This window comes from Acinonyx jubatus, chromosome B1, assembly GCF_027475565.1.
Source record: "Acinonyx jubatus isolate Ajub_Pintada_27869175 chromosome B1, VMU_Ajub_asm_v1.0, whole genome shotgun sequence".
NCBI classification, from domain to species: domain Eukaryota; kingdom Metazoa; phylum Chordata; class Mammalia; order Carnivora; family Felidae; genus Acinonyx; species Acinonyx jubatus.
The window spans coordinates 53,013,103-53,029,698 of record NC_069382.1 but is presented as its reverse complement, the minus strand read 5'-3'; the positions used below and the strand labels follow the sequence as shown (position 1 = coordinate 53,029,698).

At 34.3% G+C, this 16,596-nt stretch overlaps 1 protein-coding gene across 1 annotated transcript in view; it reads right to left on the bottom strand.

The window, feature by feature from the left end:
* Window positions 1-2,386: 2,386 nt before the first annotated feature.
* Window positions 2,387-16,596, bottom strand: part of FBXO8 (F-box protein 8) — a 44,522-nt gene continuing 30,312 nt past the window's right edge. The window contains exons 4-6 of the mRNA XM_015073158.3: window positions 5,536-5,654; window positions 4,169-4,365; window positions 2,387-3,025 (exon numbers count right to left, since the gene is read on the bottom strand). Coding sequence (XP_014928644.1) covers window positions 2,838-3,025; window positions 4,169-4,365; window positions 5,536-5,654 — 504 coding nt within the window. The 3' untranslated portion in view covers window positions 2,387-2,837. The remainder of the gene's footprint in view (window positions 3,026-4,168; window positions 4,366-5,535; window positions 5,655-16,596) is intronic.

Here is a 16,596-nt window from a genome sequence, read left to right as displayed (position 1 = left end):
ACACAGAATCAGAAGCAGGGTCCAGGCTCTGTGCAAGCTGTCAGCACAGAGCCCAGCGCGGGTCTCGGACCCACAAACCGCGAGATCATGTCCTGAGCCCAAGTCGGACGCTTAACCAACTGAGCCACCCAGGCGCCCCTACACTGACTTCTTAATGGAAACAGAGGAGACCAGAAGACGGTAGAGGAATAGCTTTAAAGTATCAAAGGGGGCAGGGGAAGAAACTGTCAACACAGAATTATATATTCAGCAAAAGCGTTCTTCAAAAAGAAAAACAAAATAAAGGCATTTTCATGTAAAAGAAAACTATGATAAATTGGCAGGAGATCTGAACTGTAATAGACGTTAAAATTTTTCAGGCTGACATAAATGGTACTACAAGGAAACTTAGATTTTCAGGATGGAATAAAAGCATTCGAAATGACAATGTGTGTAAATATGAAGGAGGGTTTTTTTTGTTTGTTTGTTTGTTTAAAATGTATACAACTACTCAAAGCAAACTATCACATTGTGGAGTTTATAACATACACTCTATGTAACACATATGACAACTGTAAGGCAACAAATGGAAGAATGGGGTAAACACTCTATGTGGTTACAAGGTTTTTATACTTTATGTGAAGGGTGCAAATATTACCTATAAACAGGTTGCCTAAAGTTGCTTATCTTGATACATGCTTGGTTTACTCACGTATATGCATTTATGAAGATTCATGGATTCGTGTCCCTAAGATTTATGCATTTCATTGAATGTAAATTTTACCTATAAAGAAAAAACTTTAAACAAGGTAGCTCTCTAGCTAACAATATACAAGTTGAAGGCCTTAGGAATGAAGCGTACTGATGTCTGAAACTTGGGATTACCTGTATCAAAACAATAAGATGGGTTGATTGATGGACAGGGGGATGTACAAATATGTGGTAAAGTGAGTACAATTACAATGTAATTGTAGAATCTACACAGTGGTTATACAGGCATTTTCTGCATCTTTTTTATACGTTCGAAAAATTTCAAAGAAAATGTTAAAAAAAAAAAAAAAAGAATATTGCCGGCCTACATTTATAATCAGGTCATCAGGTCAGGGTGGAGAAAATAAAACAGGAAAAAGGGACAAAGTTGGGAAATGGAAGATACGAAAAAGAAGAAGAAGAAATAGAAGGAAAGAAAAGAGAGAGTAAAGCTAAAACAGAGATGTAGAAAGGACCTAATGGTAAGGGAGAGTTGGGGATGGGAAAAAAAAAAAAAAAAAAAGACAAGATAGGGGGAGCTAGAGAGGGCAAGATGCCTGCCATTCACTGGAAAATAGAAACAATAACGTTATCATCAGTGTCTTTAGAAACTTTTCCATACATTAGTTTTGAAGTTAGAAAGGATTGTTTTGTCACGGAGTTTGAAATTATGCACATGTGAAAATGTTGATACTTGCCTCAAGATCTGAGAACTTGTTTACTCCCAGTCTAAAAGTCCCTTTGACTTCTGACATTGATCACCTTATGTCGTGTCGCTGAAAATTCTGTAGGACGTCACTGTAGTTGAGATGTTACCAGACCGCTATTTACTTAGCATCAGATCTCTAAAGAAGCCAGGATTGTACACCTCCAGCCCAAGTTTCTGCCCCTCCAAGCTCCCCCCCCCCCCCGCCCCAGACTAGAGTTCGACCCATCACATAATGTCTCATTTCAAAGCTGGTGCTTTTCACTTAGCACTTAGTATTTCCAGAAAACTTCTGACTTACCATATAAATATACTAGTCTTTACCATTTCAATGCCAAGTGGCTCATAATTAAATGATTATTAGTTAAGCTATTCTTCATTTGCTCTCCATGAAGCTGTATTTTTCCTTTTGTTACTAGTCATGTAACATCTATGAAGGCAGGGTCCATGTCTAGGTATCACTACTACCTAGCACAGTGTTTAATACACGGAAGGCCCTTGGTAAATATTTATTGAATGAATGAATGAATAAAGAACCTTTATTCATTCACAACATCCCTTACTCAACTGGTTCTAAACACAAATTATCAAGTTAAGAGAATGGTAAAGTTTGACAAATGACATCAGATAGAAGTTCTAATAACATTCTGTTCCTATGTATGTAAATCTTAGATTTAATACATTTTGCTATCTCAAATGGCTTAAAGGACTTATTGAGACAAGACTAAAACATGACAAATGAGGAAACTTTTAAAAATGGAAAGTCAAGTGATGAATTTATATTATAAAAATAAGTGCCTGTTTTGCTTGTTACTAGCAACAAAACAATAAATACTCTTTTCAAAGTTCAAAGGAAAGACAAACGGGTATTGGTTTTCATCCAAGTCAGATCCAACTTTTATGAAGACAGTAAAAAGCTCAGATCAGAATCAAATAAATTTCAGAACTCAGTTTGAGAGAAAAGGAAAGGCTTTAGTTAAAATCTTTACAATAAAATAATTATGATTATAAATCTCTTTCATTAAATATGTACACATTACATGGTATTTTTAAAAAGAATGAAAACAAATAGTTTTTCAAGCAAATCTAATGCACAAATATACCATCCCTTAGAGTATAATGTCAGTTTAACATTCTTAAACAGCTGTGTCAGACAATGGCTCTGCTTTGTGCAAAACATGATAAGCAAAATTAAGAAAAATTCTGCAAAATCCTTTAGCTCCCCAAGGAAATTACTAAAAAAGAAAAGAGTAAAAGGAAAAAAAAAAAAAGGTGTATACTCAAGCTTGATTGTATACAGAGGCCAGGATGACCAGCACTAATGTAACCCCCATAACTGCTAAATAAGTCCTTGGGTAACTTTAGTTTGAAGTTAATAGTGGAAGTCCTAGCAATTGTGCTTTTATGCAGCCACGTGGCCAATAAGGTAGATGTTGTCATAAAGATGCCCTACAAAATCTTCACTAATGTTTTGAGCAGCACGACGGGTATTTCGAATAAATTCTCTTTTTGACATCTTATTCTTCACGTGAGGGCTAGTGAGGTCAATGGAAAGTAGAATCAAAGAGTAGCACAGTACATAGACAGCATCTGGAATTAAAAAGAAACACCTCAAATTATTAGCTGCTTTGGAAAATGTGGTCCCCAAGGCACCCTATAATGCAAAACTTGTCACCATTTAAAGAAATCAAGATTAGAATGTAAATTTCTAGGGAAAAAGATTGCTAAACCTGAGCAGCATGAGACAATAACAAATGACTTTATATGCCCAAGGCAGTATTTGATGCTTCCTATCAAAAAAGTAACAAGCCTCAAGATACTTGCTAGTATTATTTGCTACAAGTACTTGCTACTACTATAGTGTTTTTATTACAGAATCCTGCAATCTTAAGAAAGCTAAGTTAAATAGTACGTCTTGTAAAAGCATTTTCACCAAATTTCATGATGGGCGAATGTTTTGTAATCGCCACTTAATAAGATAAGCATGATAAAGTTGTTGATATGAAGAGATAAGTAAAGCTCAGTCAAATGAAAAAATATGCAGGATACTTGGCCTATACTGCACACACACACAGACACATACTCAGACACAGATGATAAAGATTCGTTATATTAAAATTAAGTTTTAGTAGAAAAGTTCTAGGTGTTACCTATGTCATACGTGAACTATGAAAAGCTTTAAAAATGATTTCTCAAGTTTTTAGTTAAATTAATAGTAATATGCAATGCTCAGGCCAGAATCATTTTAAAGAATTTATACCTAAGTCTCATTTTCTTTCTAAAACTGTATGTTTAGGGGCGCCTGGGTGGCTCAGTCAGGTAAGCATCCGACTCTTGGTTTCGGCTCAGGTCATGACCTCATAGTTCATGAGTTCAAGCCTGCTTCGGGCTCCGCGTTGACAATGAGGAGTCTGCATGAGATTCTCTCTCTCTCCCCCTCTCTCTGCCTCTCCCCTGCTTGCTTGCTCTCTCTCTCTCAAAATAAATAAATAAACTTAAAAAAATAAAATGGTATGTTTACTACATATGAAGGACAGTTATAACAAACTATTCCTCTAAGCTCACATAAATGTAGTTTTCCGTATATTTAGTGATTGCTACAAGTACTAAGAGAAGTTATTTATAATTACTCAAACTATCTTTCCCCACGGTGAGAAAAAATGTCTCATATACTACTATTTTTACCTGGAGGCAGGAAGGGAGATGGAAGGAATTCACTATATATATTCTTACCAGGACTAAGGCCAAGTTCTCGCATTAAATCGGGGTTGCAAGCACAGAATCTATGTGAGAACTTTGTTATGAGAGTTTCAAGATACTCCCCACGCTCTTCGGGGGCATGGATATGACGAAAAAATTCTCTCAGTGCATTGGGCAAGAATTGATTTCTAAAATTATGCAATGTTACAAGGTCATCCAAGACATCTCTCCTAGTGGAAAAAGAAAAAAGATACAGCTTTAATTACCATTTCTCTACTAAGAAAATGATAAGCACTCATAAATCATCATCTGTTTGGATGAAAATACTTTGTTACTGATTATGAGATCAGCTAATCCTACAAAGTAATACATAATCCTTAAAATTAAAAAATCCGATTATGATTATTTAAGACACTAATTTTAAAATCTTTTGTGAATGGGTTATTATAAAGCAACTGAAGCTAGCAATTCTAATTATAAAATGAAGAAAAAATAAATTTAGCAACATTAAAAGGGACAGCTTCTTTTCAAGCGTCTTCTTGACTAAATCCAAATAACAAAATTCTTTATGCTTTTAACTATGAAAATAATTAAGAGTTTTCACTTTCCATACCAGTCCACACCACCAGAGGTGACAACTATTTATGTGGACTTAAAAATGTCAACATGTACTATATATTTTTCTAGTATTTGCTTTTCCTAGTTCATATGGTATATTGTGAACAACTTTCTATATCTTTCTATATCTTTACACACAGATCTAAATCATTCTTTTTAATGGCTCCACAGTACCCTTCTTTCTACTTATGAACATTTAGATTATTTACAACTACATAAATACTTGTGTAAGTATATGTGTGTACATATATAAGTATTTTTTATCAATGGCATTCTAATAGTCACACTTTGGTATAATATGCTTCAACTCTTGTTGAACTCAATCATGATTGTATGATCATCATCTTTAATTTCTATCAATTGTTTATGGTAGGGATAAGCAAATTATAGCTAGTGGTCCAAATAGGGCCCACTACCTGTTTTGTAAACAAAATTTTATTAGAAGAAAGCCATGTTCGTCAGGCCCCATGCTGACAGCTCAGAGCCTGGAACCTGCTTTGGATTCTGTGTCTCCCTCTCTCTCTGCCCCTTTCCCACTCGTGCTCGCTCGCCCTCTCTCTCTCTCTCAAAAATAAATAAAAAAACATTAAAAAAAAAGCCATCATTGGTTCACATACTGTTTGTCTGCTTTTAGGCTGCAATGGTAGTTATAAATAGCTGTGAGAGAAATTTCTTAACTAGATGACTGCTATGTGGTATAGCTTTTAAAGAAAAGCTTAACTCATCAAAAACATTACTTAGCTAATTCTAAAGAAGACGTAAATTTTTTTTTTTTTTTTTACCTTTCATCAAGATAGATTCTCAGTTTTTTCCAATTTAGTGTTCTTGTACAGAAGATAAACTTTGCTATTTCCTTTGGTGAATCATCTAGGATACCCTTGGACATAAAGTAGTTCACTCCCTATGGCAGAAAGACAAGTTTACATAAATAAAGCCGGTCTTTATTTATAAATTTTAACAATCAGGCGATAGCAGAACAATAGCCATAAATTCTTTCCAGCATTAATAGACTTTTTATAGCTTTAACATGCAAAATACAAGCTAGAACTTGAACTGAAACTATTACTTGTGGTTGATAGTTTACATGCAATGAAAAGTAGGAAATTCAAAGTTAAGACTACCAAAGAAATCCTAATTCAATTTTCTGGCTCATGTCAGTTAAAACTAACTTTACGGAAATATGGCGTAAATGGTGGGGGCAAGGGGAAACTACGCTATAGACTTTAAGCCTTTTAACAAACACTTCCACTGCCTAACAGAAAACATGATTTCTCAAAGACATGCTCTAATACACTATTCCAGGGAAGAACTTGAGATAAGATTCTACAAACCAAAAACCAAAAATTAAAAAAAAAAAATAATTACATTATTCAACTTAAAGTAGGCACAATTCCAGGTGGGTTTAGGGTCTGTACACATACTTTGGCTTTAAGCATTGCTACATTCTACAAGAATTTAGCTTCAATACATAGTGAGGCAAAATACAATAAAACAAAACAGTTTCAATGGTTTTTCATAGGATTTATCTTTGAATTTCCTTTTCCCTGCATGCAAAGTTTTCCAGAGAAGCATTATCCACAGTCTGTACCTATTTTAGATTTAAATCAACAACAACAAAACATCAACAAAAAAATAGAACACTGAAGCCAATGTTCTCTCATGTATGCGGAGGTCACATTCAAATAAATACCTTATGTGGATTTGAATGTGCAGTTATTGAAATAAAAGGCAGGTGTGTTTATTTCAACTCGTAGTTATCCAGATACATGCGTTCCCATGAATACTTATGTCTGGATAATAGCACACTGTGTGCAGTTAATTAGTAGAGAAAATGATGTATTATATACACACAACATACTGTTTTCACACATAAATTCCTTCAGCATTTCTTCCCCTTTACAAACACTTACATATAGTACTCAGAAATATTGCACCCATTAAGAATTCAAAAAGTTGAAGGAATTTTTATAAAAGACTCTTCAAAATAAAAAGTCTCATAAAATATTTATATTAAAAAAATTAAAAAGCAATTTGATACCATGAGGTAATGCTTTTGAAAGGTCATAATTATCTGTAAGTTGTAATTCAAACAAAAGATTTTTTAATATAAAACTAAGTTTATGAGCCATCAGGATAATATCCTAATGGCAATGTTATCAGTTTCTCATGTGAATTTTAATAGTAAAAGGCAGTGCTAAAGCACTGATTTAAAGAAATGTATATAAAAGCAGAATATAACATGAGATGTTCGTGTCAACTCAATTGTAAGCCACATTTCAGACTGCATCCTAGATACACGGCTAGGAAACGTAACATGATCAAGATGGAAAGCCCAAGAATTTGGAATGAAGCTCTCGGCAGTTATCTGAGGGGCAGGAACTAAAGAAATGTTAATGCTTGTTCCATCCTTTCCTCCATTAGTTTGAATAATCGAGAGTTGACTGTATGTTTTAAATGATCTATTTAGCAGAAGTTTCCAGGTTTGATTTCTTTCCAAAATTCCTCCACTTAAAAGAATAACAATTTTTCAGAAGTATTACCAGTGCTTAATTTTAATCTAAGTGATTCAAAGAGGAATGCCAACTAAATATTATGTAATGGGTTCTTTATTTATACCTACTTGTAAGCCAATATTTAGGACATGTAAAACTAGTTCTTTTTAAAATTATACAAAATACTAAAAAACACTGCATGATCCATTAAATAGTACATAATTCTCTAATTATATGATATGTGCATTTTAACATCCGAATGCTTCTTAGTTATAAATGAACATTGGTATTTACCTCATGTGAGATCCTAAAAATATGATGTTGACAATTTCCTTTTTTAAGGAACACGTGTTTTAAGAATGTTGAAGTCTCCAAAATCAACCATATACAGAGGAGTAGGCATGAACTCAGTCAGTTTTAAACCGAAGCCTGGAAACTAGGGACACAACCTGAAATAAGCCAACTTTGTTGGTTTTATGAGGAAAGGAGGCATCAGTTTTCAAGCCTGGAATTCCTCTGGAAAGGAAGATTACTTTAGAAGGGCTATCAGACTGAAGGGTCAAGGGATGTGAAATGGGAAAAGGCATGAGATAGATTATAATTTTCTTCAATAAGCAAGCTGGCAACCATTCGAATTCCTATCTTATTATGTAAGCATGGAACTACAAAAGAAAACATAGTATGAGACCTGTTGAATAACTGTACACTTGTTTAATAAGTGGTATAACTATTTTTTTTTATTTTCAATATAGTTTTAGAAGAATGGTACAGAGAGTTCCCTTCAGACCACATAGCATGTTAGTTATTTTTCAGGACTAGAGCTCTCAGCAGGGTGAGCTATGTATGTGGTGTCTCACAAAGCAAATCATGAACATTAATGTTAGTTTATATTAACATAGTTTCCAGAAAAAAAAAAAAAGAAGTCTGTAGCTCACTACTGTCTACATAATTCACTATAAAAGTGTCTGATTCTGGATGTCACATTTTATGGGCCATATTGATAAACTAGAACTTATCCGGATAAAGGAAATCAAGACCTGATAAGATTGTTGAAGGGTCTAGAAGTCCTGTTAGATAATGAAGAGTTGAGGCATCTAGGGATATTAGGCCTAAAAAAGATACTTAGGAAAGAAGTTTAAGGTTATAAGACACCTGAAAGGCTTTATCATAAGGAAAAAAGATAGACCCTGTAATTTCAGTGAAGATCTTAAGCTGATGAAAGTTATAGAACGTCTTCCCAGAATAATGCACACACACATTTTAAAACATTTTGTTTTAAAAGAGAGAAAGTGTGTTTGCGTGAAAGAGAAAAAGGGACAGGGACAGAGAGAGAGGAAGACAGAGGATCAGAAGCAGTTTCTGAGCTGTCGGCACAGAGCCCTATGTGGGGCTTGAACTCACAAACTGTGAGATCATGACCTGAGCCAAAGTCAAATGCCTAACCCACTGAGCCACTCAGAAGCCCATATATGTATGTATGTACATACATACATATATATATATATACATATATATATACATACATATATATATGTATTTATGCCTGAAGCCCATCTAAGAACTTCAGGTTAGAAATCCTATTTTAGATGATGTAGGAGTATGGTTACTAAATGTCAGTAATAAGGAGGCAGGCTTGTGCCATGTAAGGAAGATCGTGCTTCTGAGCTATAGCTGTTCAAGGCTAATAGTTTGTCATTCGGTTAATTTAATTTTTGTTGCTGTATAACTCAAAGATAAATCATGACGGAGTCAGTCCTTTCATGAATTGGCTCCATAGCATAAAGGGAAGTTTCTGTCATCTGGAAGAAAACTATTGACCAAAATGGATTTTATTTAATGAATGGTATTAAAGGAAAGTTACAGTGGGATGCCTGGGTGGCTCAGTCGGTTAAGCGTCTGACTTCAGCTCAGGTCATGATCTCGTAGTTTGTGGGTTCAAGCCCTGCGTCAGGTTCTGTGCTAACAGCTCAGAGCCTGGAGCCTGCTTCAGATTCTGTGTCTCCCCTTCTCTCTGACCCTCCCATGATCATGCTCTGTCTCTGTCTCTCAATAATAAATAAACGTTAAAAAAATTTTTTAAAGGAAAGTTACAGGGGGATAAATAAAATTCTTATTATGAAAATAGATTGCATATAGACAGTAGGATTCATATTTCTCCAGAAAATCATAAACATAAATAATATTCATATTACAAATCCTAAATTCCTTCGTAATGTGATTTCTTTTAAAGTATGCATTTAACTTTAAATTTAAATATAAAGATGAACACCCAAAGACTAGTTTGTAAAACTGACATATGTATGTCTGTGTGTATGTGTATATATTCATATAGATAGCTATGCATCTTCTTTAAAAGCATTTCTGAAACACCGAATCAAAACAAACCTATTAAAATTACATCTTCATTTACATCTACATCTTCATTTACAATGTATTAAGCAAATGGTAAATATGCAAGGTATTCAGTGACAGACACTGAAAAGTACGAAAGTTTTGCATTAAGCAAATTTAAAGTTTATCTGGGGAGATGAGACAGGTACACAAATAACCACACTAGGCATGTGTAACAAATCAATGACACTAGACAGTCAACCAAGGCCTAAATGAATTGGTATGAAAAATATGCATTTCAGTAGTTCAATTAAAAAAAAAATCACTGTAGGAAAGGGTATTTGAATCATGTTTCCTGGAATATCTACTCTGAAGGAATGGTAGGGGTTTACATAGCCCAGAATGAGAAGAACACTGGAGAGGAATATTTTAGTCCATGTTCTATTATATGAGCCAAAGCATTAGAAGATTAAAAAAAAAAAAAATCAGACTATTTTCAAAAAAATAGGCGAACTATCTTGGACTTCAGAGCAAGTCTGGAATCAGACTATAGGAGAAATAGGGCTGAGTTTTAGGGTATAAAGTGTATTTTCTACCCTATATGTAACTGGAAGCCTCTGAAGACTTTTTAACATTATGAAGCAATGGCCTGCAATATAAATTTGACAGTAATATAAATAAGTAATAAAATGGAAATTAGACCGTAGGCTACTACAATTGTCCAGGCTTAAACATGTGGCAAAAGCAACAGAAATGCAAAGGAAATATTCTTTTCTAAAATCATATGTATATATATACATATATATATACACATATATATACACACATATATATGTGTATATATATACACATATATATACACATATATATGTGTGTATATATATACACATATATATACACATATATATACACACATATATACACACATATATATGTGTGTATATATACACACATATATACACACATATATATGTGTGTATATATACACACATATATACACACATATATATGTGTGTATATATACACACATATATACACACATATATATGTGTGTATATATACACACATATATACACACATATATATGTGTGTATATATATACACATATATATACAAAATCCATGTGCTACATATGTATATAAAAATGAGAAGTGAGAACACATGGAACCATACGCCAATGAATAATGAAAAGTGAAAGATAAAGGTAACTGATGTTTCTGGCTTAGATGAAAAGGGAAATGCCTGACAGGGGTAAAAAAACAAAACAAAAAACTCCACAGTTTATAGACGGTGCTGAATTAAAGGAAAGAGTAATGAGTGTGGACTTTGAAATGTTGAATTTCAGGTGATGATAGGTACAACTAGAAAGGCAGAGGAAGCAGTTAGCAATGTAATAAGATAATGAAAAAAGTAAGGGTTGAAGGTACAGATTAAGGATCCTGAATAAGAAGAATCAGTAAAGGAGTAGGTAATGAATAACGCAGGGATACAATAATGTCCTGGGGGTAAAAGTCTTTGAAATGTAAAGAAAGGGGTATACAGTGCAATTCCATAGTACAGAAAGAGAAAGAGCCTAGTTGTTCCAAGAGAGACCAAATCATGGCCCTGCCATTTCATGATCTTGTGAACATAATTTACGCAAACTTTTGGAACCTCGGTTTCCTAATCAGTAAAAATCTTATTTAAGTGGCTATTGTGAAGATTTGAAAGTGTCTGGCATAAAACAAGGCTGGTTTCCTTTTTCTTTTAGGGAGCTCAAAGAGATGAACACGTGGAAAGAGGGTAATGGATTTGGTGACAGGGAGAAAAGAAAGAGAAAGTAGTACCTTTCAAGGTCTCTTTCCTCAGAGTAATGGGGGCTCAAGTCTAAGAAGAAAGCTAAGGAATGAGCTCAAGGTAAAGAAACTGATAGCCCACTCACTTGAAAAATTTATTAGTATAAAGATGGGACAAATAAAAGGCAACGTTAAAGGTCAATAAGGGAAACACGGTTTTTCAAGAAAATCTTGACCCATGCACGTCGAGGAAGAAAGAAAGAAAGAGAACCAGCAGAGTGAGTAAAAGATTGATGTAAGGAGCAGGAGGAGATAATGGGAATAGCAAGGTAGAGAAAAGGGGAGCAGGGGAAAGGACTGAAAAAAGTTACAACTCGCCATGATGGCCGAGGTCTAAACACTCCCCACTGGAGGAAAGAAGAATCCCTGCAGAGGAGGACCAGCCTGAGGGATAGAGCGGACACAACACAGCTGTGGAGTACACACAACATGCTCCAGAGACACTTCCTAAAGAGCCAGGCCCTGTACACTGTACGGTGTCTTCTTCATAAAACCATTACTCTCAGCAGCAGGAAACATAACAGCTTTCCTAACACGCAGAAGAAGAAAGAGACCTAGACAAAATGCCAAGATGGAGGAATTTATCCCAAAAGAAAGAACAAGAAATGGTCACAGCCAGGGATCTAATCGAAACAGATCCAAGTAACATGCCTCATCCAGGATTTAAAGTAACAATCATAAGATTGCTGGCTGGCCTTGAGAAAAGCACAGAAGACATCGGGGAGTCCCTTACCACAATGATAAAAGAGCTTAAAACCAGGCCGAAGTGAAAAATACGGTAACCGAAATTCGAAACCAACGGGAGGCAAAGACCATAAAGATGGAAAAAGCAAAGGAACAAAAAAGTGAGACAGAAGATAGAATAATGGGAAATAACGAAGCTGATCAGAAGAAGGAAAGAAAAATCTTGGACCAAAAGCGGACACAGGGAGTTGATAATGCTTTCTGAGCCTGGAGGACAGGGCAGTAGTAACGGTTAGGAGACAGGTTATGTTAAGAAAGTGATAAAGGCAAAAAGAAGAGTGCATATTGGTTTTCTTCTTTGGGTGGAAGAACCATCTAGAAAGAGTTGGAAAAGAGAGCTGAATTGGATCTCCCAGTGAAGTGCTGAAGATGTCTATCACAACGGTTCAGGCACAACAGGGAATAAACAAAAGGAGCACCAGGCGGCAGCGAGAACCCAGGTGACATGAATGTCAATTCATGTTACGTTTTCTTTAATAGAACGCATGTTTACAGTAATCCAAGAGAGAACAATTAAGAAATTTTGTAAAGTAGACAGCACAGAATATGTCACTAAAAATGGTTATACAAATGACAGCCCCAAGATTTACACAAACTAGAGTAGTGAGCTGTTTTGATGTAATTTGTTTAGGAGGCAAGCAAACAATTCAAGAAATCATGAATAGACAGCTTACGCCAATATTAAGAAGGAATTCAAAATGAAGAAAACGATGTGTTGGGGCTTAGTCACCTATACAATTTATCTATGTTATGATTGTAAGAATGGCTCTTTTCACAGAATTCATTTTAAGATACCTTTACTTTGTTTCATTTCTTCTATTACATCGATACCCACGTTTTCTCTCCCCTTTTAATAAAGCCTTACTTATCGATTAAAGTCATTATCCATGGTGTACTTCAAAAGCCAAACCTACCATACTTATGTTCAGGGTCAGAAATCATACATTGAGGAACAGAGTGAATTCTAAAACACTAGGTATGCAAAGCCAAATGCAAAAGAATCAACTCTTGTTACACACCTAAAACTGACTTAAAAAATTATAAAGTCTTAATTTAAAAAACCAAACACTGACTACTGGTACCGACAGTACTGGCTATTTGCATAGACGCTTGGCAGAAACATCGTGTAGCAGCCTGTATCAATAAAAACAATCATGTATATAGCAAAATTGTGACAAAGTAAGGGGTACCCTTGTATCCTTCAGAACAGCCTAATAAAGAAATTTAAAAAAAGATGGGTTCTAGCTAATTTTGCTCAAATTTGCCTTTGCTCAAATTTGCCATGGCTACTACTTTTCAGGCAATAAATCTGTCCTTACAGCATAATATAATGCTAATATAATTATATAATGGAAAGCAAAACGGACACTGCATTTAATTTTTTTAGAGGACTTTATTAGAGGACTTTTAAAATACTGATCCTTAAATTTTAACAATAAATTTTTATAAAACAGAAGAGTTCAATCTAGATTTCTACTTTTTCTGTCAGTAAGAATTGACATAATAATATTCATATATGCATTTTAACCTCAGTGAGACGAGCAATTGCAATGTCATCCTTTTGCATTAAAAGTAATGTAAAACTTGAGATACAAAAACTATTATGGATGGTTATTTTCTGGATAGTAAAAATAATTAGTTCAGAGGGGCAGCCCTCCATAGGTCACATGGAGTACCCCACTGTCTTGCTAGAAAACAGCAACAATGGTTCAGACGACTGCTCTGATATTATTTCTTCTTTTTTACAGTACTTTCAGGATCACTGAAGCAAAATATAAAACCTACTAATTTTTGTTCAATCAGCAGTTCTCACTCTCCATATTTAATCAGAGTATATGTATTCATTTTATAGTTAAGGGGAAAAAACCCACATAGAACTTGAACAGGTGAGATTCATTTGGGGATATATACTGTTCAAGTAATAAATCAACACGGTGCTTTTCAGCTGCAGCAAAATAAATGCAGAAGATTACCTAATGAGCACATTTTAAGACTAGGTATCAATGTTTTTATTGTGTCATTTCACTTCATTTTACCCACTAACTTTTGCAGTGTTTTCTTCTGGAAGTATCCACACCACTCTCCTCTGTTGTAACACTGACCTACCACATGTACTTTAGAAATGTAATGTTATTTCATTTATTCATTATAATTTAGTCTATTTATACACATTATAATCATTATTCCTAATCTAGTTACTAGATTCAAAGACTAAAGTAAAAATTAGGCTCAAGTTGTTAAAGTTGTCCTATATGAAAAGATTATAAGAGTAATAAATGAAGTTTACCTCTTACTGAGGTGCCTGTAAGTAGGCTATTCACAGAAAGCCTCTGTGGGACTTAGCTATAAATAAGAGGAAAGGAGGTAATGACAACTGGGAAAGAAATGTGAAGATAATTTTGATGTCAGTTTGAAATCTGAACTGCAGATTTGTCTTATCTCTTCCCTAGGAAAAACAGAGCACACATTGTCCATGCTTATGTGGAGGAAGTGATAGACGTGAAGAGAAAATGCTGATATATTGCAGCCAATTCCTTACTGAAATTGCTCAGAATAAAAGATTCTAGAGAATAATGAAGAATCATACTATTCATTTTTTTAAGTATGGAATATGGAATGAAATTGGATTGGGTTTCAGCTTCCTGGAACAATTTATGGAGGACTTTTCCATACATCGAAGTGCACAATGTTGATGAACTGCTAAGAATAGTCATATATATACCCTAAATTATTTGCAGCCAAAAGATGTCAAAAGGAAATCTTACATAAAGGAGGGGCAGTTCAAAGAAAATCAAAACAAAAACGGAAAATACTTCTAATGGAGTCCAGGGAAAATGGAGGAGAAACGTAAGACAGATCGTTGTGCTTCTTTTTCATAGGAGAGAACGCAATGACATCAGACAAGATAACATAAATGTCATTATCTAGGTTTTAAATAACAATTAAAAGTTCCTATTAATTAATACACTCAAACAGAAAAAGAATCACACTGAGTTCTAGTAGTCTCCAAAAGTATCACTCTCATGACAGGGATAAGTAAATAAGATGAAGAACATGAAGGTAATTCTTAAATGATAAATAAGTACTAAGAGCTAATATTATTGACAAGTTGCTGGTAGCTGACGTAAGCTTCAGCTTTTGGGAAAAGCCCCTTCTTTCACTAAACTGTAAATCAGAAAAAGAAAGCATTCTAATCAAAATCTGGAAATAAAACTCTATTAGATTAAGGTGCAATTAATAACAACTCAAACTAATGAGAAAGTGATCCATTTGAATACTAACGTTGGCTAATTTAAATCCCCACTTTATAAAAACTACATGTAAATATTGCATTCGCAGTAAATATGTGTGTATATGTATATATTTAAATGACAAACTCCACTGTGGTAAATAAGAAGCACTTTTCTCATATTACCTAGATTCTCATATGTACATTTATAAATATATTTTGACGGCTCTGAAACAATTTTGAAATACACATTAAGAAAAACCTCGTATCTTCAGAGTAGACAAGCAGAGAAGCAAGCTGGAATTTAAATGGTAGTTTTATTGCCAGCACATGTGTGTACTTACTCATGTAAGTAAAGTATCTATTCATCACGATATTCAGCCACGACACATGTTTTAATATAAACATAATTTTGGACACCTAATTATTGTTTAAAATGTCCTAAAAAAACCATTACACTAAGTATCACCACTGGCACAAAAGTTACTGTATATGAAAAAGATTGTTCATCACATACTAGGAAATGATATTAAAGGCAAATGGTATTACCATTTAAAGCTAGGAGATGTTGGTGTGACCAATACATACATTATGAAGGGCCATTACTCAGGTGTCAAATATCTACTAGAATCCAAAAGTTCCAAGAGAGGAAGAACCTCACAGTTTACAGCAGTACTTGCCTCCTGACAGTGTAAGTTGTTATGGTTGTACCTCTAGTATAAATGAAACCTACATTCTGGGAAGCACTTAGAGGCACTAAGTATTTAACATTTATTATTTCATTTAATATTCACAGTAACACCATGATATATGTAATATTATTGTCCCCATTTTACGTACGGGGAAACAGGAGTGCAAACATTAAATAATTTGCCAAGGTCAAAGTCATATAATTAGTAACTGGAGAGATACTTAATAAATATTTTTAAAATGAATGAATCTGTACAAGGCCTCTAGCTGGCTTTCAAGAGAAGCTATAAACTTTTAAGGATTACATAATTAAACTGAAGTTAAAAAAGAAAAGAAGATAACCACCACAAAAACCTATGAGTTGGATCAAAACTCCAGGATACTTTGAAATGCCTCACATTGTAAACTCTCAAAAGTCAGAGTCACCAGTACAAATAATAAAAAGCAACAGGCACTATGATTCTATGTTTACCTGCTAACAAATGGCCACAAGTGGTTACAATGATCTTATCACTTTTATAA